The sequence below is a fragment of the Phaenicophaeus curvirostris genome, chromosome 7 (assembly GCF_032191515.1).
Source record: "Phaenicophaeus curvirostris isolate KB17595 chromosome 7, BPBGC_Pcur_1.0, whole genome shotgun sequence".
NCBI lineage: Eukaryota > Metazoa > Chordata > Aves > Cuculiformes > Cuculidae > Phaenicophaeus > Phaenicophaeus curvirostris.
Genome location: NC_091398.1, coordinates 41,865,787 through 41,889,063, shown reverse-complemented (window position 1 = coordinate 41,889,063; position 23,277 = coordinate 41,865,787). Strand labels below are relative to the sequence as shown.

The 23,277-nt window shown below is 46.0% G+C and overlaps 1 protein-coding gene across 9 annotated transcripts in view; it reads right to left on the bottom strand.

Annotated features, from left to right (window-relative positions):
* Positions 1-3,005: 3,005 nt before the first annotated feature.
* PKP4 (plakophilin 4) overlaps positions 3,006-23,277 on the bottom strand; it is a 71,243-nt gene continuing 50,971 nt past the window's right edge. For all 9 annotated transcript variants that reach the window (XM_069861713.1, XM_069861717.1, XM_069861714.1 and 6 more), the window contains 15 exons: positions 22,608-22,799; positions 20,962-21,182; positions 18,688-18,816; positions 15,602-15,815; positions 13,825-14,008; positions 12,997-13,114; positions 12,306-12,497; positions 12,010-12,183; positions 11,248-11,398; positions 9,221-9,416; positions 6,466-6,550; positions 6,248-6,365; positions 5,015-5,146; positions 4,198-4,271; positions 3,006-3,640 (listed from right to left, as the gene is read on the bottom strand). In XM_069861713.1, coding sequence (XP_069717814.1) covers positions 3,392-3,640; positions 4,198-4,271; positions 5,015-5,146; positions 6,248-6,365; positions 6,466-6,550; positions 9,221-9,416; positions 11,248-11,398; positions 12,010-12,183; positions 12,306-12,497; positions 12,997-13,114; positions 13,825-14,008; positions 15,602-15,815; positions 18,688-18,816; positions 20,962-21,182; positions 22,608-22,799 — 2,429 coding nt within the window. In that variant the 3' untranslated portion in view covers positions 3,006-3,391. The remainder of the gene's footprint in view (positions 3,641-4,197; positions 4,272-5,014; positions 5,147-6,247; positions 6,366-6,465; positions 6,551-9,220; positions 9,417-11,247; positions 11,399-12,009; positions 12,184-12,305; positions 12,498-12,996; positions 13,115-13,824; positions 14,009-15,601; positions 15,816-18,687; positions 18,817-20,961; positions 21,183-22,607; positions 22,800-23,277) is intronic.

Sequence of the window (23,277 nt, the reverse complement as noted above, 5' to 3'; positions counted from 1 at the left end):
ACGCCTGAGCCGGGGCCTCCCCGCCCTCACGGTGAAGAGCTTCCTCCCGACGTCCCGTCTAACTCTGCCCCCCTCCGGTTTATCCCCGTTGTCCCCAGTCCTATCGCCTCAAGCCTTTGCAAACAGCCCCTCCGCAGCTCTCTCGCAGCCCCTTCAGGCCCTAGAAGGTCGCTAGAAGGTGGCGGCGCCGCCTCTCCTCCCGCCCGTCGTGTCCCGGGAGGCAGCGAGCAGCTCTGCGGCACAGCAATTCCCTCCCTAGAAAAGCGACGTACTTCGCAAATACTAAAGTTGACAATCCACATCTCTGCCGATAAGGATTTAGGTGGAGGTGGATGATGACCGTTTTGATTGGGGAAAGTAAGTATTCCAGATAAAATGACCTGAAGGAGAGATAACAAAATAAACTTGTTTTTTTTTTTTAAGTATTTGTTCAGCAGCGAGGCTTTTCCTGTTACCCCGCCTCAGCAGACTAATACCGACTGTTCGGTGTATTTACAGGGTGCCCTCCTCCCGTCAGAGCCGGGCGGCTCAGAAGGGATTTGCCTGTGCCGCCTTGGCAGGGGAACAGCAGCAACGTTCCCTATTCCTGGTGAGGACAAACTGCCCCGAGCTGCGGCCACCGGCAGAGCTTTGGGTGTTTGTAGACAGCAGTCAGGCTGCTGAGAGACGGACATTCACCTCTGGCCACAAAAACACAGAAAAAGGAAAAAAAAATAATTATTTTTAAGGGCCAGGATTCTTCTCAGCCTGTTAAATTAACAAGTCCAATTCGGCTGGCATTCATATCCTTTTTAAGCATATGGTATTTAGCCCTTTACAATTGTGGCCATGATCCCTTCCACACTCATTTCTGAAGCTGTCTGGCATTCAGTCAGCAGAAGGGTTTCACGGAGGTTGGTGCCACGTCCAGTCGTCCTTGGCGGTGCCACTTGCAGAGAAGGACGGTACCATCCTGCTTGGGTCTCCCTGGACACCGCCTCGATCCACTCTAATCCAAATCCTGTTTAACTCCCTGCATTTGAAGATTAATTCACGTTTGCAGTTACTATTAGGGTGAAAACAATGAAGTATGTTCCCAGGGCACTGCTGCTCTGGAAATTCTGAATTCGCATCCCATTCTCCTCAGGCCTTTTCCACGACGTTAGCATCTTATCACCTTTCTCAGCGAGCAACGGCCTGGCCACAGAACTGTGGACGCAACACCCTTCTGAAGCATTCAGCTCCTGGCATCTTGACACGGGCCCAGGCGCCGGGCTGTGCTGCGGAAGCAAACAACGACATAGCATTACGCCCTGGTTCTCCTCACGTTCAGTCCAAAGCCACAACTCAAGGGAATTCACCAGCAAGGTTATTATGTAGCACCAGGAGATAATGGGTAAAAGCGCATAAATACATGAGATCAATGAAAACAGAACAAACTAATGAACCATATTTATATTCTATAGCACGACAGCTGGAAATAGGGATGCTGTCCCAAATCTCCCCACTTTTGACCTTGACAGAACTGACTCAGATATACAAAAATCCCCTGCCATCAGCTGCTCTGTCGAAATGCTGACCTCCCTCTTTTCTGGGACATTAGCAGATTCAAAGCGGCAAAGAGCAGCAGAAGATGACTCTTCCATCCCATTACTTTGTTCTCTGAGGCCAATCAGCCTTTCCTGGGCAGCAAACGCCGGGTGAGTGCCCAGGCTCAGACAGAGGGTCCAGCAGCGGCAGCTCCGTGTCGGCCTGCACGCCAAGGCTTGCGCTGCTCTGGGGGCAGAGCAACAGTGAAGGGGCAGCAGAGAAACTGGCGTTACAGGAAACAAACCCAGTCAAGTAAGTGGAAAAGGCTTCCTGTCCTCAGAGACAAAATGAAGTCTTGCAGAAAGAGAAGGCGCTGCCCGCACAGCGCTGGCCCTCGGCAGCACATGCCTCGTGCCACAGCTGGGGAACCTGCTTGGCCGCCTCCCGAAGCCTGGACCTGGCTCACTGCTGCACTGCTCACGCCTTCCGTGCTTCTCCTTCCGCAGGCAGGGGCTGGAGCAGCCCAGCCAAGGAAGGAAAAGGGAATTTGCCTCACAACCCAAACCTGCAGCAGGTCGGCTTACCTCTTCCTGTTCCATGGATGCAATCAGGACATTTGGGAGTGCTGAACACCAATGAAACCTGTAATGATGGGGAACAATAATCATGATTGCAGACAGCATAATGCTAACAGCTCCAGGGTGGGAGGAAAGCAGGTGGGTTAGTTACTTCAAATAATCAAAGGTTTTTATTGTAAACAAATCCCAGCAGAACGTGGCCAAAATGGAGACTAAAATTGGGAAGCTAAATGGGGAGGAGTGGAGGAATCACAGGAAGAAACCAGAATGGAGTTCTGAAACATCTTGGATTGCCCCATCAAAAGTAAATATCCCAGTGTAAGGAGCACCAGGAGGGAAGCACAGAATCACACACTTTGGCCTCTCAGCCTGACAGATTCGAGATCTGTGCAATGAAGAATGCTGGGGAAACAGCCCAAACACTTTGATAGATTTAACATGCTCAAAACCATGTGGTTCAGCCTCATTTTCCTGGTATTTGTTTCTGAATATCACACACGGAAAATAAAAAACCAAACAAACCGGGAACAGCTTTCCATGGATGAGACTTCCATATTTATTGTTATTCCATGTGCATAGAAAATGGCAGTGAAGTTTCTTATGAAATAGGCAGGGAATGGGAGGTGGAGATCAACTGGACTGGACGTTGTGCTTCTGCTCATTTCTGTACTTTCTTTGCACACTGCTCACTTTTAGAAGGTTTGGGGTTTTTTTTTTTCCTTCTGAAGTTTATAACATTTTCTCAGGTTTCTTTTTGCGCACGATGTCTCAATTCCTGTAGAACGACACACTCGATACACATGGATGGCACTTGGAACCAGTGTGGCATCGCCATATTTACACCAATGGCAGAAATGTACAAGACGTAGTAGCATATAATCCTGACATTTAGTAATAGCAATAAAACAAGGGCATCCATTTGATTTATTTTCTGTACAAACTATCAGAACAAGACTTTTATTCAGATTAAAAAAAAAAAATCAGCTTTAATTTGCTCTGACCTACACGCTCCCCAAATTCATTTTACTCGATTCTCAAACCTTTCATCACATCGCCCACACCCTCACCAAACTAGAGGCTACAAGTAGTTACAGCTAACACCTAAGCAGAGCAAACCCAGCCCTTCCAGTGTTTCTTCCTGACAATTCCTCGCTCAAAATAATAAAAAAAAATAAAATTAAAAAAACCCTTCCTTGTTCCTTCTTTCCTTTCACTTCCACATTTCATAACCAAACCCACGAGCGCGGCCGTTCCGTTTCTTCTGGAGCGAGACGAGGAGCACGCTGCCGTTTCCCTCGCTGACGCTACACCCAGGAGTCGGGCGAGCCCGGGTACTGCTCCGCTCGGTAAGAGGAACGTCGTGTGGAATAAAAGTCTACGTAGTTGGTGGCTGATTTCAGTCCGTACGGCGTCGTGTAGTCTGCAGCAGCAGGGAAGTGGACTCGGTCGTCAAAGTAGGGGTCTTCGTAGCTGTGCGGGGACTGCAGGTACAGCCGGTAGGCATCGTAGTTTTTCCTGTTGGGGTCCTCCTGACTGTAGTACAACTGCTGATGCTGCTGGCAAAGTGACAGAAAATAACCTTCAGCATATGATAAGCAGGGAAAATACTTGTGTCTCAACCTCACACACGTCATGCACAGCCTTTACCCAAAGAGGGAAGTGTGGCACTACCAGTGCCGACAGCAATGCGTGTTCCAAAGCCCCAGGAAATGTACCCAATTTTAAATGGAATTAACCAGGGGAAACCCTGCAACCTGCCCGCACGCCTCCTGCGCTTGCTGGGGAGCTCAGGTATCACGGAAGTTGCACTTCCGGAGCACAAGAAGTATGGAACCTCACCCTCCCAACCAGAAAAAGAAAATCCAATTTGGAAAAGTCGTCTCAGAGCCCATACAAAAAGATCAGGCTGAGATCTGTGTTTGGGGAAGGAGAGCACATGGGTAAAGCCTGACGACTGCCCTCGTGCTGCTGAGCACATTAATGCCCAACAGCAAATCGACTGCGCTGGAGATGCTCCAACATCCCAACATGTGCTCAGATGCCCCGAGTCCTAGCCAAACACGGCTGTGCCTGGCAGCGCTGCCATTTCAGAAGGGAATTTTGGAGTCACCTGCAGCCGCCGATTCTGTTCTCTTGCTGGTGAAGAGTAAGAACTGATGTAGATTGGTGAAGGCTTGCTGGAACCTGTCAGAAAACAGTTATGGCAGAAACGTCAGTCCTTATCCTTTCCTCTCTGAGTCCATTGGCTTCTGCTTTACCCAGAAATCATGCAGCACCCAAAGAACCAAGGCTGCAGATTTTTGTATCTGCTCAGTGACTAACACAGTGACGCTCCAGGCAAGCTCTGTCCCTCAGCAGTCATTAAAGTGGAAGCAAGAGGCTGCCTGGTGCTGCTGGGATTTGTTTTACAGACCAATAACCTTTAAACCAAGGAATTTCCTTCTCTCTGTTCACTGTCATTTTTGCTCTTTTGCAACTCATGTCAAATAGTATGAAGGAACAGGGAGATCAGGGAAAAGATGAAACTTCCGTATTACTCATTAATACAATTATATGATACTATTATAATATACAGCTGAATGCTTTTAATAACATAACAATGGTAACAATATAAACAACAACAAAAGTAATAATTAAACTACACATAATAAAAGAACTTTCTGTAATACGATTTTAAATAAAAATGCAAATCCGCACCACCACTCCCCTCCCAGCACGTGAACAGATCTCATATTGTGGCAATGTGTGCACTGTTAAAGAAAAGAGCAGAGATGAAAACCCTGTCCTGTTCCCCACGCAATGAACACAGCAAATAAAAACGGAAAAGGGCAGCAAGCAGTAAGAAGCTTGCTAACACAGTTGTCTACATCCTGGCTGCATGAACATCTATGCACTCCAGTTAAGAGCTCCCCTAGCCGGCACCTCACCTGTGTATATGTCTTTATGTGCAATGACATCGCCTTGGTTACTGTAATACTGCATAGAAGGTTGCGTTCTATCATATTCTGAGCGGGGTTCTCTAATTCCTAATAAAGCCGGCGATGAGGACGTGCTGCCCACTGATGAAAAAGAAAGGTTATCAGGATATGCAACAAAAGCCATTCCTATACCTGACCTCCTCGTTAGTCTCTCCTCATCTCTCTGCTCCTCAAGGATTAATGAATCAGAGAGATGGGCAATGGACAAAGCCAGCAGGCTGGTTTTCCTGGTGTGAACGATGCACTTTCTTTCCCTTCTCAAGACACTCTAGGTTTAATTCTCTTGGAGAAATAAATCCCTGGTTGAGTTCTTGTTTGTCCCTCGTCAAACGTGTGAGGGCTGCTACTTTTTATGTAAAGTAGTAATTAAACAGGAGCATTGTAGGGACTGCTCATTTCTTCTGGCAGCCTCAGCAGATACTTCTCACTACTAATAGAGCCCTATTCCCATAAAAATAGAAGAGCAAACTGGTTAAAGAAAATGCTAAATGTAAACAACAGACAAGGCTTCAGGTAGGTTTTGTATCAGCCCCCTCAGGCAGATCTAAACCTCAGCACTGAAGAAGTTAAAGGAACCAAGGAGAGAATAAATGAGGGGGAGTCAGAAAAGTAAGATTTTTGTATTTGCTGCTTGTAGATAACTGGGAATGAACACAGGTTCCTCACTATCGCGTAACCACGTGTGGTGAGGCACAATCTACAATGCCAAGTCCTCCAGTGTGGGAGTGACTCTGCAGAGGCAACCAGGTAACAAAGCCTGGGTATGCAGCCTGAGGGCCATGCTCAGCTCCGAGGCCAACCTGCTCCCGGGAGCTGGTGCCCCTGAGCAGCTGGAGTCTGCTGGTCTGGAGCCCCCCATCCCACCTGGCCTCATCCCAAAGGAACACAACTCAGTGGTCTGAGACTGCAGTTTGGTCTGCGGTAAGGAGTAAGGGGTGGGGAGATGTGCTCCAAAGGGCTCCTTACCCAAACTAAAATGCTAGCGCAGACAGCCACAAACCCTGTGGTGACTGCAGCCTGCCTGCAGTGACAGTGCAGGTCACGTGCAGAGTTCATGCAGCTCTTAGGTTTAAAGACAGACAGCGATGACTCCTGTGCTTTAGCTAGAATTCATAGTAAACCAAGAGGCTGTTTGAGTTAAGAAATGGGATACCAGGTACCCCGGCAGGCTTGTGGACTGACCTGACTGTATGACCGGTGACATCTGTTGGTTTGTTGTTGATAAAGAAGGATGGGACTTGAATCTCTCTCGCTCTAGCGTTGATACTGGTGTGATAAAATGACTTTGATTCCATCCGTCCTGTGGAGGGGGGCAAGGAAAAAGTCATCCAAATGAAACGCTTCTCATTAATGACGAGTTTCTGCAGAGCTGTTTTCCAGTGCAGGCTGATGTGATTTACCTTTTTATAAATGCTGCGGAGATCCCGGTACTGCCACAGCGTGTTCAGCACCTGGGCTGCGGCCTTGACTACTTTCAGTGACGCCCTGAGGAAGTGAGGAACATCACATTACTAGAAAGGCACTTAACTCCATGTAAAAAGCACAGCGTTCCTTAGCTACACAACAGCACAAGCCTTGATGCTGTGAGGTGCCAGGCCACCTGTGCCAACAGCGCAGAACTAGGGGTGACGATCAGTGCCCTCTCCAGCCTAGGGACCTGCTCTGCAGGTCACCCCTGTGAGGAATTCAGAGAGAGAGGGCGACAGAAGTGCTGTCACTGTCTGCAAGAACTACAAACCATTAAAAGAACTTGAATCTTCCTGATATCTGCTGGACGTACCATAGAGCAGAAAGGAAGCAGTCTAGGAGGTTCCTGGAGTGCGTGGAAGACAACTTCCTTGCACAGCTGGTGAATGAACCAACAAGGGAGGGTGCCCTCCTGGACCTGCTGTTGGTGAACAGAGAAGGCCTGTGGGGGATGTGGCAGTAGGTGGACGCCTAGGACTAAGTGACCATGAGATGATGGGGTTTTCAGCTCTAGGTGAAGTGAAGAGGGTGGTTAGCAGGACAGTAGCATTAAATTTCCAGAGGGCAGACTTTGAACTCTTCAGAAGGCTGGTTGGCAAAGTCTCATGGGAGACAGTCCTTAAGGGCAAGGGAGCCCATGAGGGCTGGGAGCTCTTCAAAAAGGAAATCCTAGCAGCTCAGGAGAAAGCCATGCCTATGTTCCGGAAAAAAAGCCAGCAGGGGAGAAAACCAGCTTGGTTGAACAGAGAGAAGCCGGGTCCTGCACTTGGGGCACAACAACCCTGAGCAGCTACAGACCAGGAGAAGTCTGGGTGGAAAGCTGCCTGGAGGAGAGGGACCTGGGGGTGTTGGTTGACAGCGACTGAACATGAGCCAGCAGTGTGCCCAGGTGGCCAAGAAGGCCAATGGCATCTTGGCTTGGATCAGAGACGGCGTGACCAGCAGGTCCAGGGAGGTTATCCTCCCTCTGTACTTGGCACTGGTGAGACCGCTCCTCGAATACTGTGTTCAGTTCTGGGCCCCTCACCACAAGAAGGATGTTGAGGCTCTGGAACGAGTCCAGAGAAGAGCAACAAAGCTGGTGAAGGGGCTGGAGAACAGGCCTGATGAGGAACGGCTGAGAGAGCTGGGGGTGTTTAGCCTGGAGAAGAGGAGGCTGAGGGGAGACCTCATTGCTCTCTACAACTCCCTGAAAGGAGGTTGTGGAGAGGAGGGTGCTGGCCTCTCCTCCCAAGTGACAGGGGACAGGACGAGAGGGAATGGCCTCAAGCTCCGCCAGGGGAAGTTTAGGCTGGACATTAGGAAAAAATTCTTCACAGAAAGGGTCATTGGGCACTGGCAGAGGCTGCCCAGGATGGGGCTTGAGTCACCTTCCCTGGAGGGGTTTAAGGCACGGGTGGATGAGGTGCTAAGGGACGTGGTTTAGTGTTTGATAGGAATGACTGGACTCGATGATCCAGTGGGTCTCTTCCAACCTGGTTGTTCTATGATTCTATGATTCTCTGTAGCGCATTTCATAGAAACAGACTACGAATGTTAAAACATTGTAAAGAATTCTTAAGTGTAGTAAAAGAACGAACAAATAAAGAAGAGCTGTTATTAAAAGGTTCCAGACATCCTTGTGGTGTGACTTCACCCTCGATTCTGTGTTGCACTACTGAAACCAGGTACTGGTTGGGAGAACACTTTTACACTCTCAGGAGCAAGTTCAGGAAAACTCCTTAGCTATTACTAAAACCAAAATCATGCCATCTTTGCAAAGAGGAATGGCAGGAAGCTGGCAGTGGTACTGGAGCCATGACATGACATGAAATGCTACAGCGGGACATCTGTGTTAAATGTACGCTGCCTTCTGTCACGGTGCAGAATGTTCCAAATATGGTTTTTGAAAGAGAAGACTGAAAACAATTGCGGTTGATAGCGTTAATCAATGCGCAGACACTCTTGATGCTCCTGAGATTTTAGGTTTGGTTACTGTACTGCGTTGCCTCAGAAGTGCAGATGCACACCCTGTCTCTGCAGACCAGCGAGGTCACAGAAAGGATCCCTACGTTCACACCTGTGGTTGACATGAGTCTGTGTCCCCTGAATGTATAAAGAAATAGAAATGGTGGATGGTCACAACAGAGCCCGCCGTTCCTTCTGGGACAAAGACTGTGCTGGAAGTGCGGTGTCTTCACTTCACACCGACCAGCTTCTCTGCGAAGAGACCCTTGTTTCTCCTTCACCATCTGATCCAGCACTGGGAATGGCACAGCGGGCAGGCTGTACCCTCAGCTTCCTGCTGTCCATGGAGGGAATGGTGACAGCCAAGTGTTCCCTGCAGCTGCCACAAAGCCATGCTAGGGATAACAAATAGCTGGTGTGCTGGGGCCTGGCAAAGTGGCTAACACACCCCGACTTTGGAAATCTCCAACTGTTCTATCCACCCTGGAGGTGTTTCAGAGGGGACAATTTCTGTAAACACCAATTAACCTGAGTGGGCCCTGTTAATGCGATCACTGCATGCAACCACAAAAGGTGGTACTGACTGCCTCTTCCTCCCACCGCCATCCAGACTTCGCTAGCTCCTCGGGCGAGGACTGCAATGGCAGATCCTCTTTTACTCAAAGAGCCATTTCCTACATTCTTTCATATTTTAGAAGGAACAGAGAACCAGCTGAGGTAGGGACTCTGCTGCCCACTTGCCTGTCACCTCTTCCTTTCGTTATGTTCACCAGCTTCTCGATTCCTCCAGTATCGGCGAGGGCTTTGGCATTTTCCATGTTTTTACTGGTGACCTCATGCAGGGCACAGCAGATTGCCGCCACAGTCTCATCCGACAGTATGCTTGGACCACTTCCTCCTGGGAGACGGTTCACCAGGTCCCGCATGGCGTATTTACCTAAAAAACCAGCAACAGAGCCCATGAAAAACACAGTTTGGGACTTCAGATGTGAAATTCTAGGACTCCTCACAAAACTACATCTGAAAGCAATAAAAAGAAACCAGAGGATCAAACCCATGGACACATTCCAAGAGTTCACATTGTACACAGAATTGAGAGAGACTGGAGAGCAGCACTTGATTTTTTTTTTTCTTTCTTCCTTTTAGCTTAAAAATGTAAGAAGCTGCATTTATGCATTAAACCAGGAATATCTGTAACAGGGACGATCTGGGGAAAGCAGAGTCACTCAAGGCAAATCACTATGCTCCATTCTGACTGAGGGGTTGGTGCACGTTCTTAGGTGCCATTTACAGGAGGGTTAAAGAAATTCTTAAAGTAACAGGGATTGTTTCTTTCAGACATTCTGTTCACCTGATGTGTTACCCCTAATAGATCAGATCTTGGCTCTTTGCGATTCCAGTTACCGCAGACGCACAGCAATAACCACGCCACAAACAAAGAACAGAACTACAGCCCAGATGAGTTTCTTTCCTTGGTTCTGCTGTGCTGGTAATGGAGTGATTCACTGATTCTGTTGAAGACAATCGTAGGTAACAGTGAATAACGAATCAGCTTTACACCAGCAATCAGCTACCTGTTTGCAGAACGTGTCTGAGCAAAAACAATTATCCCAAAAGGAATTCTGCAAGCAAAAGGAACAACTTTTCAACCCTAGAAAATGAGCAGCACCCTGCACTGCCAATTTTTCCACGAGCCCCTCAGCACCTTTGCAGGTACTGATATATGTTGTCCCTTGCTGGAGCAGCTCCATCTCTTATTTTCTTTGGAGTTCAGACCATGCAATCCCATGATTCCCACCAAAAGGTAAAGCTGCACAGAATCAAAGACTGGCGTGGGGTAATGTACAACTTGCTTCACATCTCAGAATGTTTTATACACAGGTTAGTTGGGAATGTACCCAGAAAGTCGAAAATTCTGTCATAGCTAAGCTCTGACAGGGGGAGGGAGCGGGCTGGGGGGCCGTTCCTGAACAGAGAAGTTCTGTTCACCTGCATTTAGCTTTTTGAGGATAATGGTACTCTTATCTGTGTGAAGAGCTGTTCTTGTGCTCATCCCACCAATCACAGAAAAAGCTTCTGTAGCAAAAGTGAAACTGTTTTAGGCCATGATATGTGTTAGTAGGATTCCTGTAGGCCACAGCAGTTTGAAGCCAAGGGTGAGGCATGCTCAACCCTCGCTGTGAGAAACTAAGATATTGTTTGGGTGTTTTAAAAATGTCTGATGAGAAAGGCACAGATGAATCCACAAAGTATTAAACATTAAAACCAACAGAAGGGAAACAGTAAGTTTGCTAGCAAGCACCCTCGCCGATTGTCTGATCCAGCAGACACACACACACTGCTCTGCACCTGGAAATGTTTTGCTTGCAGACAATTTCTTCCCTCTCTGCCTATCCACTACTATTGAATAAGGTGTTACTGCTGTACTTCTGCAGAGGCGGCCTGGCCTCTTAGAGTATGTGAGGGACCTTGAAGCTCTCTGAGGTCGCTGTTCAGCTCCAAGGAGGCAGAGTTGTGCTTTCCATCTGATTTTGCACTGGCAGTTTCCTGTCAGTTCAGTTTAGCTGAGGTGATTCCACTCGCTGTGACAAGACTGCAAGGCAAGATGGCTCTACACTAACCAAACTGGCGATATTGCTCTGAAAAGCTCCTGCTGCCAGAAAGGTTCATTTCTGTGACCCAGACGATGTTATGCAGTAAAGCCCAGTGTGCAGCTCCTCAGCACAAGGCTGGTGACAGTGCGTCCCTCAGCGCGGTTCTGCACTCACCGATGAGCTCCTTGTTACGGACGTCTAACGCCATGTTCCGTAAGGCAGTGGCCACAGAGGAGACGACTCTGTCGTTATCCATCCGCAGCAGCTCCACAAGGATTGGCAGCCCCTTCTCTTTCCTGACGGCAGCTCGGATGTACGCTGCAAACTGTGATAAAGCTTCAGTTACACAGAAACCCATACAACATCCTGACTGGAATCACCTCTTCCTATACTGCAATTCCCAAGTATGTTAGGGGCCACTTCCCAAAGAACAGAGGCCACGGCAAACACCTGTTCCGTTACTGCAAAGGAAGCAATTGACTTTTCTTTTTAGTTGCTCCAAGACAAATACGTAACATTAATTGCACATTCTCATGTGGTGCTTTTGTAACGTACTGTAGGCAAGGGCCACAAGCGAGGATGCATGGAAATAAATCCTGCAAATTGTTTATGGTGGTCTTGTTTTGGCAGAACCGTCCCACTAGAACTCACAGCTAGGAGATGCTAGAAGATAATTTTGACCTAATATGCACTGGAAGAAAGATGCTTCTGTTTATTTGAAATTAATGGTACCAACCTCAAGGCCAGTTTCCTCTCTACCATCCCTGTTGTTGCTCTCCACTGCAGGACTGACATTACTGCAGCGCAGAGGCACTAACGATGCACACGCTCAGGTGCATACTAGGAAATTACACGTTCCTTCCAAACACATTCCAATACCTTATTAAATAACCAGCTGACATGCAACAACAGAGAGATGAGTAGGAGTTTACCCACCTTCCAGTTGCCCGCAGAAAGGTTCTGGAGAGATCCTGCAGAGCCCTCTAGAGTCGCTGGGTTGGAGCTCTCTGCTAGAAGCGTTAGGTATGGCTTTACCACAGATGGGTGCCACAGCATTTCCACCCCTTTTGGAGACTTGGAAAATCCCGGTATAGGGCCGACTCCATCCCACTGGCAAACAAACACGTAACTACGTGAAACCTCTGTATTTTCATTCAACACATAGTAGTTTTCCTTCAAGCTACGTTCTCCCCCACCCTCAGCTAAACTGCCGCAGCACAAGAGGAATGAACCTGATCTTCCTGTGAAGTTTTTTTTTTCTTCTTCTTTTTCTTCCCCCAGCAGCTTGGCTCCGAATCCTTGCTGGGCGATTCTTTTCCTAACAGGTCGTCCAGTTCATTGATCCCCAGCAGTCGTGCCTGAGGCACCTCCAGCTCCAAACGGTACGAAAGGTTTCTCAAGGTACACACGCAGTTCTCCACTGTCTGAAACCAAACCACAAAGATGCCAGGTTACTTTCCAGTTACCTTCTTACACAGTAATAAAGCAAATGGAACAAAGCAGGCAGAGGTGACAAGGCACTTGGAGCACAAGCACACAGTTCTAATCCTAAGCCTGGGCATTGCTTCGGCTGTTTCTCTGGAAGAGCTGCAGTCTCTCCTGACATCCTCAAATACAAAAATATTTACAACAATAATAGTTAGAATAGTGGCTTATTTTTTAGCATTCTGAAAATGAAAAGCACAAGAGCTTATTATTATTTTATTAAAGACTGAATACTTCAACACTAATGGAAATAAGAAGCACAGAAGAAGTCACACTGTGTTATGCAACAGAATTGGATTGTGCATCAGTGAAGTGAGGCGGGCGAGAAGGCAGCTGAGCTGAGCACATGCCGGTGCTAAATTAGACTGTACAGACCCCAGAAGGTCCTGCCAGACAAAGCTCAGCACTAACAATCGCTGAGATGGAACCTGCACGCACCTTGCTGTCATAGTCCGACGTGTTCACGCACGTGTGGATCACGTAGAGCAGTGAATCAACCAGCCCCTCGCAAGAGCGCATCTGCTTCCTGGCTTCCTCGCCGGCAGAGCTCAGATTCCTGAAGGGCAGAAACAATAAAGGCACACAGTGCATCCAGACAGACACCCATACAGACATTCTGTTATGGGGTTTGAGTGTTCTAAACAGCCAGCTGATAACCAAGAGGTAAAAGCAAACACACCATTTGTGCAGCAAATGCTGCTTAATGAAACACAACCTAAAATCCAACAGCAAATGCATACACACACCTACAGATGAAGAGAGATCGCTCATGCACTACTCCGTCCCAGCATCCTCTTTGCAGAGTTTTGCCTTCTATTGCCCTGAAAACCACTTTTGCTTTGTCCTGCTGTTTGAGACATCTGCACTAGCAACAGCCACACTCTGCTTTGCTGATGGGTGTGCATTTACAAATGTACACAACAGTAAAGAATCACCAAATCAGCTTCTTTTCTCCTAAATATTCATAAGCCCACAAAAATTGCAGTAATTAATAGTGGAACAGTGCAATGATCATAATTTCTTTAAAAAGCAACCAAAATGTAATCCCCAGCCATCACAGTAAGGATTTCTTAGTGGCTGAATTAGTACTTTTCATAATTCTCTATAACGGAAAAAAAACCCTAAATGCAAAAATTGCCTCAACGATACAAATACCTGTAATTTATAGAATGCAACAACTCTTTGTCTTATAAATTACGGTATGAAATGCCCTGTTGGACAACGTGATTGATGATTAACAGGGAGTATTCTAGGACAGCAGGTTACCTCAGGCATCCCGTCGTATTGCGTAGAACCAGGGAAGTCTGGAACTTGATTTTATGATCATCATCGAAGGAGGAACTGTTCCACCCAGAATGTGGCACTATGACGGTGCTCGTTAGTGTTGACAAAGCATCTCTAATGATTGTCATCTTCACTGCATCGCATGAAGACAAATTCCAGAGGACCCCTGAAAGAGTCCATTGCAGCGAAATCAGAACAGATTCTGCAAACAATCACGAAGCAACATCAACAACTTAAGAACATCACTTTAAACAGGAGAAAGATAATTGACCTATGCAGAACCAAAAGAAACAGAATTAGTCTGCAACGTAACTTTATTTTTTTCCAACATGTATCAGCAAAGCTGCCATTAGAAGATTGGCCTTGCAGACTGAAGCAAGCATTTCTGAATCGAAGGTTCCCATCTGTTCAGCCACCAGGCTGCTGTGCGAGTTCTGTGATGGATGAGCTGGGATGCGAGGTGATAACTGGAATAACCTCAACAGGTCAGCAGCTGGCTCTCCCACTGTCCTGAGGAGGAAAGCATGTCCACTGGGGAGCCAACGCTCTTAAGAGCAAACACTCAGCAGGAATGTACTCTGACTGACAGGAGAGGGCCCCTTCCTGCTTTTCTGGCCCTGCTCTTAAAAGCACAAGTAATTTAGATGCATAAACCATGAATTTTGTAGGCAGACAAGGCAGCTAATGTGTAATTATAGTTTTCAGCATTCCATTTACATAACTTCCTAAGGAAAAAAGTGTATCCTTCCAGAGAGAACCTGAAAGCTGTGGGTTACCTTAATGCTTGCTTATTCCTTAGGGAAAACGGCCTGCAAGTGAATGCAACCTGAAATGCTCTGGATACATTCTGTACTCTCTCTACTTCACAGCTTCCCTATGCAAGACAATAGCTTGGGAAGGCTTCCAGTTGGAGATCTCTCACTTCTAACTCCAGCACTGCTGTGCACCTTTCCTTAGCAGGTAAGCAGGTAAGCTTAGGAGCTTGGCAACATCAGATGAGGGAGGTACTAAAATCCGACAGAGGAGCTCTTTAAAGAAAGTGAAAACTCTGCTTTTTCCTCTCCTATTTTTCAGTTCCCTAAAACCTTTACAGACAAATCACTCTCATATTAAAAAAAAAAGAGATAGCAGATGTATGCAGCGCCCAATAAAACCCCCTCGTTCCGATGGAAATGCAGATCCTTCATGTGGTAGAACTACAAGTCATTTCTTCTTTCTACACTTTCTGCTGGCACCCTGCACCAAGTTGGTTCACAGGCTGGGAGATAAATCTGCCGCCTCAACCTCAGGAGGGCAGGAGTGCTGTGACAGGCACTCGCTGCGACCCTACGAACAGGCTGCCCACGGAGATGCTTCTATAATGCGCACATCTGAAACACTGTGTCTGTACTTCAACGCACATTTACATAGTTTAGGACCACCTTATGAATTTTGCAACATCTTTTGCAACTCTTGTCAGCAGATAATAAAACTCTTGACGGCCTGCGTATGTGGGGGAATCATACCTGGGGAAATCTACCCTCAGGGGAGCATCAGTGCAGCCACCTCACTCCTCCCAGCGAATCTACAGTTCTGTGCTAGTTCTTTAACTGTCAGTAATCAGAATAAGTGATTTTGTATTCACAAAAAGTACCAATGCACCCATAAAAATCTAGTCAAAATACTCAAATTCCAGTCACTTACCACTTATTCCAGTCTTTTCCACTTCAGAAAACCAACCTGTACAATAGTTCTCTGACTGCTTCTACCCAAAACTTACCTGTTACGAGCTCTTTGATTTCGGCATCGATGGATTTTCGCAGCAGCCGTAAAAGGGCGGGTATCCCACCAACATTCTTCATTGCTATTTTGTTTTCATCAGTAGACTTTCCGTAAACGAGGTTCCTCAGCGCACCACAGGCGTTCTTCTGCACTTCCAGGACTCTGTGATCCAGGAGATCGACGAGGTGCTTGATTCCGCCCAGCCTACATACCTGGAAGTGGAACGTCAGGAACATCAGCATCCAGGGATTTGACCCTTTTCATTTTACAGACTGAAAAGACTTTTATGTTTATAAAAAAAACACTTTCCATTCTAGTTCAAGCAGAAATAGTGTGGGGAAATCTGAAAAACCTGATCGTTATGCTGCAGTGAAAACCACTCACACCCTTCTGCAAAGGCTGACGGACGTTTTCAGCCGTTTCTCCTCTTCAAAGAAGAGTTGTTACAGCTAAAGATCTGCTCCCCTGTAACACAGTTTTTTAAAGTTATTTCCTGTGCCTCAGAAAATCTTTCCAGGGAATATCGGAATAAGAAGTTGTGAAGACTTTGATGCCATCTCTTATATTTGGCTACCACACACGAATCAGGCTGGATTAGCCTGCATCCAGTCCTGTGGGCACATCCGAGGTTCTCTTTAAAAGGAATGCCTACTCCGCAGAAATTCCATAACACAAAAAGAAATTTTTATATTGGTGGTTGCATTTACCATTTCTCCTGTATTTTTAAAAACTTTAACACTCTTTTGTAATCTCACTCCCATGCAGCACTTTCCTTTGTCCAAAATAACTTAGAGAAATTATACAAGATTCAGTATTTCAGAAGTATGTAATATTTACTAAATACAAACTATTTCAGAGGTAACTAAGGACTATGACTTCTAAGTTTAATTTAAAAATCACCACCAAAAGGCTACCAAAATATTTTCTATGCACTGTTTTTTAAACCAGGAGCTGTTTTTCACTATAGGACTGATCTGTGTGACCTGGTTTAGCCCAGCACAGCAACTTTTGTGCCACGGCGCCCAAAGAATGCGCTTAACAGAGCTGGCAGAGGAGCTCTTTAAACCCCACCTCCAGCAGCTTCACTGCTGCTGCCCTGAGGAGGAGGTCCCACAGTGAAGAGAGAGATGCACCGCCATCCCGGAATCCTCTGCTTGTGCTGGACTGGCTTCTGGCCCAAATGGTCAGGAGAGGTACAAAACAAACACAGCCCTGAGGCTTCTCTGGTCCAGCATTAAAAGCGCTTTCAGAGGCCCCTTCTCTGCTCTAGCCTGTGTAACAATCTGTGTGCGAGCCACACGGCTACCTGAAACACGTTTCCTGGGTACAGGATTTCATGGATTGTTGGCTTTAAAAGTTCAGCGTCCCCTGTTGGCCACAGCACAAGAGGAAGGCAAGTATTCTCACTGAAAATACAACAGATATTTAGCCCCATCATTTTAAGTCGATACCTTGAAAAACAGAATCTTCTCTCAATTACTTTCTTGACAATTACATGGGGTATCAAAGCAGCCAAGATCTTCATCTACAACTTAAGCCATCCAAACTGGAGAGGCTTGGAGAAAACCAGTGGAAATGCAAGGTCCATCACCACCACGGTATGGGATCTTAACCTGCCCGATCACCTCTTAAGCAGCACAGAAGAAATAAAATGAGAGACTGGTGACTCGGAAATGTTTCAGACCTCTGTTTAAAATGCACATTTTTCAAAAGGAAACCTATCTTTACACACCAAGGTGTATCTACTCTGTGAATTATAAATCAGGGGATGCCAAATTTGCTGCCAATCCATGAGACCAGCCACTGCCAGGCCAAAAGCCACCAGGAATCTCTGTCTAAGGGTATTTGGCTGTCTTTAAGCCTGAAGTTATTCACCTGTCAAGACTTCTGTAGCTGGGAAATGAATGTTACCTTGCAGTTCGTTCATTTGATACGGGCTGCACTGAAAGGATGTACTTCAGGATGCTCAAAACCCCCTAAAATTTAAAGAGTTCTTATTTTTCAAGGTAAATAAATCTTATTTCTGCTACTAAATAATGGAACCACAAATATGTTCTTTGCAGTTCACTCTCCCCACAGATGTCAGTACAGCACATCAACCACTACTGTTATGCTGTGCAGCCACAGCACAGACCGAGTTATGGTTGACAAAATAGCTTCAGCAGCTTTTCAATCTGTACTCAACACCTGATGCGATACAGTTTTTGTGTATATAATTAAAAATAGAAGCAGAATAAAAACTCATTCTTAAGATTTGTGTTTTGCTGAGTCATCGACTATTTTAAAAAGCATCAGCTGCTGCTGGTTCCAACACGCATTTCCAGTTCCAGATTAGAAAAGTCAGAATTCCTGTAAGGCGACACATCCAGGAGCCATGTATCAGTGTTGTCAGTATGTGCAGGCAGACAGGCATTACATGGAAGTGCAATTCATTCGCTCTGTGAATTTATTCATTTCTTACGCTGACCTTCAGGCTTCAGCTACACGAGCATTCCAGCTCATTTTGCTGGGCTTTAACTGTCCTTCATAGCCTGGGAAATTCTGCTCCTTACCCCAGTAATAAAGTAATGAATGTAAACACAAATACCTTCTAAACATTCCAACAATAATCCACATTTTCACTCAGGTGTTTCCTTCCTCCACCTCATGTGGACATCAGTGCTATCCTACGTAAATTCCTAGGGCTGGATTTTTTTCGTTCGCTTGATTTCACTCATTCCCTATGACACCTTAAAATATCTTTATAGAAACTGGTGGAAAGCTTCCTGGAATTCTCACTTTTTCCTCAGCCTCCAGCCATCAACAGGCTACACAAAACAAGCTCCGGCGAACATACTTCACGGTTCTGCTGGATTGAAAACTTGAATGTAAAATGGTTTCATAATTTCCATGCAGCCTCTTATGACAAGAAAAATCTGTGTGCATAATTCCACACACATTGGTACTTCAGTATCATACGTCAGGTACAAACACAAGCCTGAGAGGGTCCAAAGTACTGGGTTATGACAGAAAGAACCAGGACAGGCAGGAGGCCTAGTCTCTCTGTTCCGGGTTCCCAGGAGCAGAGTGCGCGCGGTGCCGTACCTCTGTTTTCACTTTGTTGTCTCCGAAGCACAAGTGCTGAAGGTAGGCGGCAGCGTTTGCCTGGACCGAAGGGAACTGGTGCTGGAGCATGTGAATGACCTCAGGCAATTCTGGATCTCGCCACGCAAACTCCCTTCATTGAAGAACACATTCAAGAGAAGATGTTAGTTATAATTGTATATTTATTTCCTAAGCAGAATGACTGGAAGATCTTATGAGGTTTTCAACAACTCCTGTATCAGGGCGAGGAGGAAAACAGGGACATTAGAATAACTAGGAATCACATCACCCTTTAGTCTTCCAGCTGGAAAAGGATGTTTCCTATCTATCTTACATTACTTTCATTTAGCTTGGTTGTTGACACAAACAGATACACATTAAAATTCTACCAACTGGAACCCCGCAACCTACATAAACCTCCCCAAATGTATGCGTAATGCAGTGACACCCACTTAGCGACTCTGCTCAGGTACAGCTCTGCCACATAACACTTTTTCCTCAGTACTTGATGTTCTTCCTAGTTTGAAGTTGATTAAACTTCAACAAACGCTGCGTAGCCTGAAATGTCATCACCATGGTCAGGTGCAGGAATTTTGCATCATTTGAGTGATTCAGGGATTGCAAACACAATCATTAAAATGAAATCTCCTTCATTAAACAAAATGACTTTGCACAGACAAACCATGGGAAATTAAATAAACACATCCAGGCACAACTCCCAGATGTACAAATACACCCAGAACACGTGCTGGACTAAGTTCCTTCTGCAAAGGGAGACTGGGGGAAACAAAGCACTTAAGGATTCCCATTCTCAAATGTCAATGGATTTGAATCCCCAGGCCACCCCCAGAGCAGTACCTGGGGTGCTGCTCATAGGTTGATGCCGGCCCGGCCAGCCGGGTCTCCCCAGGATCCCCACAGGCACCAAAAAGGGACCAAAGTCCCAAGATGGGCCTGCTTTGAACGGCTCAGCAACTCCGAGGTGTATTTCTCCACATATACAGCAATAACTTAGGAACACTGCCTTTCTAACAAACCTAGCAGCTTTTGGAATGCTCCCTCATGCTTCCACCCAGCCCAGGCTGAAACCATCCTAACACCCAACTGCAGCCCTGCCACAGCGCGATAAGCACATCAAATTGAAACAGATTAAAATGTCAGGCAAAAGCATTCCACTGGGGAATCACGAGATAAGAAGGTGCATCAGCCACAAAACCCAAGCCAGAATCTCTTTCAAGTGCCTCGTTGTGAATGTGAAGCGACTCTGTTACGATAACTTTCCTTGTAAGCCATGCCAGAACAGGCCAGCGTTAGCAGACGGCTGGCAGGCTCAGATCATCCTATTGACATCATTTAGAGGAATGAACTGATCCGTTCAATGAAATTAATCTAGTCTCTCAATATCCATTAAAAAACATGTTATTTTCCACTACCAAACAGAATAACAAAACCTCCCATGCAGAACATGTAATGGACTTTGAGGACCAAGACGCGTCCAGGAGCTGCCTCAATGAACAGGGAGCCCGAGGATGGGCTAGAATTCCTCGTGATCACATTCCCATGCTGAAGGTAAAATCCCTCCAAGCTTTACAAAGCCTGCGCTTTCATACTCCCCGTTTAAAGCACAAGGTTTTAATGAACAGTGTCTAATACACTGTAATGAGAATATTGCACTTGTCCATGCCCAAGCTGTGTAAATAAAACCCCAAACTAGGAACTACTTTAAAAAAACAAATGGATATTCGCTTTCATAGAATCATAGAATCATAGAATCACCAGGTTGGAAGAGACCCACCGGATCATCGAGTCCAAAACGGTACGTTTATATTTAGTTCTTAAACTTGCACTGTTCTGCAATTCAAGCAGGCCATGGAAATCTCATTCAAATAAATAAGGTAGGTACTTTCTAATTTTCAAACTCATTACTACAATACTGCAGGTTGCTCTGTGGACTTAGTAAAAAGTATTTGGAATAATCCAGCCAATTCTCATCAAATGTATAAGTATTTCCTGTAATAACTTCTACATAAAACTAAATATGGAAGAAAATGTAATAATAACATCATGCATAAAAGTTGCTCTTTCTTCCCATAACGAGTAGACTGCACTTATTACTTTGGCTATAAAGGCATATAGCTTAAAATATAAATGAATCCTAATTCTTTAAACAATGTAAAACTGGAATATGCACAAGGAAATGCCATAAGTATACATGGAATGTATTAAAAATCTTATTACGGCAAATCGGTGTGGCTATTGAAAGCCCAGCTAGACTTGCCTGGGGTCCTTCTGGATGCTGTCTATGGACGGGGATCGCGTGGTGCCGTCGTCGGCGGGCGCTGTGTGCTGCAGCCTGCTGTAGCCGGACTCCGACAGCCGATACGGCACTGACCGATAGGGCTCTGCGTAGGTGGCTGCGGTGTTCAGAGTGTAATTGTTTCTTTGGTATGTGAGCGTGCTACGCTGGCTCGAGGATCGCTGCAGATTTCCAACTCCTGGTATAAAATCAGCATTAAAACAAATCAGGTAACGCATGGCTGAAAAACAGTCTTAAAAACACCTGCTCGGTGCCAAAAGCTGTCACCAGATTTAGGGGAGCGATTCCCCAGCATCCCAGGAAACACAGAGAGGTTACAGAGCTGAAGGAATCCGGCTTGCGTCTCAGCTCACCGCAACATGTACAGAAAGAAATGCATCTCGAGCCAAAAAGCAGAAATCAGGACGCAACATGGTTTCTAGCTTCATAAAAAATTCCATCACTAGAAGTAATGTCAATTTGCCAACTGCTCTAATAAGAAAGAGGAAAAATGAACAAAAATGTACACAGTTTACATGATACCGCCCTGTTCCCAACCATGGGCACGTCTTCCCTGACAAAAAGCAAACAAGAGGATGATGTCCAAGATTAAGCTGATCGTTTCAGAACCAGGAACATGTAACTTCCTGGCTCAACAGAACCGCTGTGGTCACCTCAGTTCTTCCAAGATAAGAGGTATTAGGTAGACAAGCAAACAGAATTCCAGTTTCTGGTTCTATTTCCACCTTAGCACATCCTGACAAGATTAATGCGTCTACTCTGGGTTGCAGAAGACAAGAGAGCTGCAAAAACTGCTGCCTCCTTCCACATTCAATACTCTGTTTCAATAAAATTAAAAAACATTAAAAAGCAATTTTCAAAGGTGTGAAAACATGACATGGATCAGCCACTACCCTGTAAACATTTCTAGAGTTGCCTGGTTAAATCTCTGGTATTTTGGGAGCTTTGGGACAAACTGTGCTGCAACTGTATGGCATTTCTCTCTACAGAAAACCAGTTCTAACACAAACTTATAACCTATGCACGACACCACGTACAAGTAGCAATTCAGTGAAACGCTATGGAGATATTTCCATTACAATACACGATCTTCAGTTGCAGCGTTCCAACACCATCCTGTGCCGAGGAGTTGGGTAAAGTCAGTATTTTTGCTGTGCAGGTAGTTGAGTGTGCAAGCTACCATCCTGCTGTATTGATGAATTAAAACAAAGATGAATAAACTCAATCTGTATGGAAACGATACACAGAGAATGGAAGAGAAAGCAATAAATTGTGTGTGTCATGAAATCTGCTTTGCTTGCACATACCTGAGTGTGAGATATTGAGCATGCACCCTACCCCTAAGCTGATACTGATGCACAGACCCAGGTATTTCTTGAAGGCTCCAAAAAACCTCTGTAATTCCTGCTGGCTATTTTAAGTCCTTCAAACCTAATTTCTACCTCCATTAACGTATAACAACCAGTCTTTCCTTTTAAACTGGCATTACACATCTTGTTTATGTTCTCCCATATGCCACAGGTTCCCAAAAACCTCCAGACAGTAAATGACACACGGCTTTGGGATGGAGCCCACGGAAGAGCTCCAGGAGCCCCTTACCCACCTGACCCTGTCCGGTACAGCACTGACTGGGACCCCTGGTGGAGCTCCACCGTCCCGTGATTCGGACTGCGGTACACGGGGCTGTAGTACGTTCTGCCTTCGTAGATAGGGGTGATGTGCAAGTCCGGAGACACGGCCGACCGCAGCTCTTGTCCCAGCTGACTGTGCTGACTTGCGTATGAACTCCGCAGGCCTAAAACCAAGAAGATGGAAATATGCACATGGCCCATAAGAACTAAAAATAGTGAAGCTGTCATGCTTCAATCTTTCTTCCTTTAGCCAAGAAAAGGGGTTCATTATACCTACAACTATTATGATTCATTCACTAAATTTCTCTCCATCGTGAAATGACCCACAAAGAAAGATTCAGAGACGAAGCAGCATTTCTTTGATGAAGAGTTCTGTCCATTCCAGCCCAACTTTTTTGTAGTTTTTCTAGCTGAAAGCCTGAAACACGCCAAGTAAAAGTGAAGCCAGCACGCGCCATTCACAGAGCCTGCAATGACAGGGTGAGCTGGGAATCTGACAGCAAACCAGCTGTGAACACAACCAGAGCCCTGTGTGCAGTCACACTCTTGAGAAAGAAACAACTCACAGAATCACTAGGTTGGAAAAGACCTGGGGGTGTTGGGTGACATCAACTGAACGTGAGTCAGTAGTGTGCCCAGGTG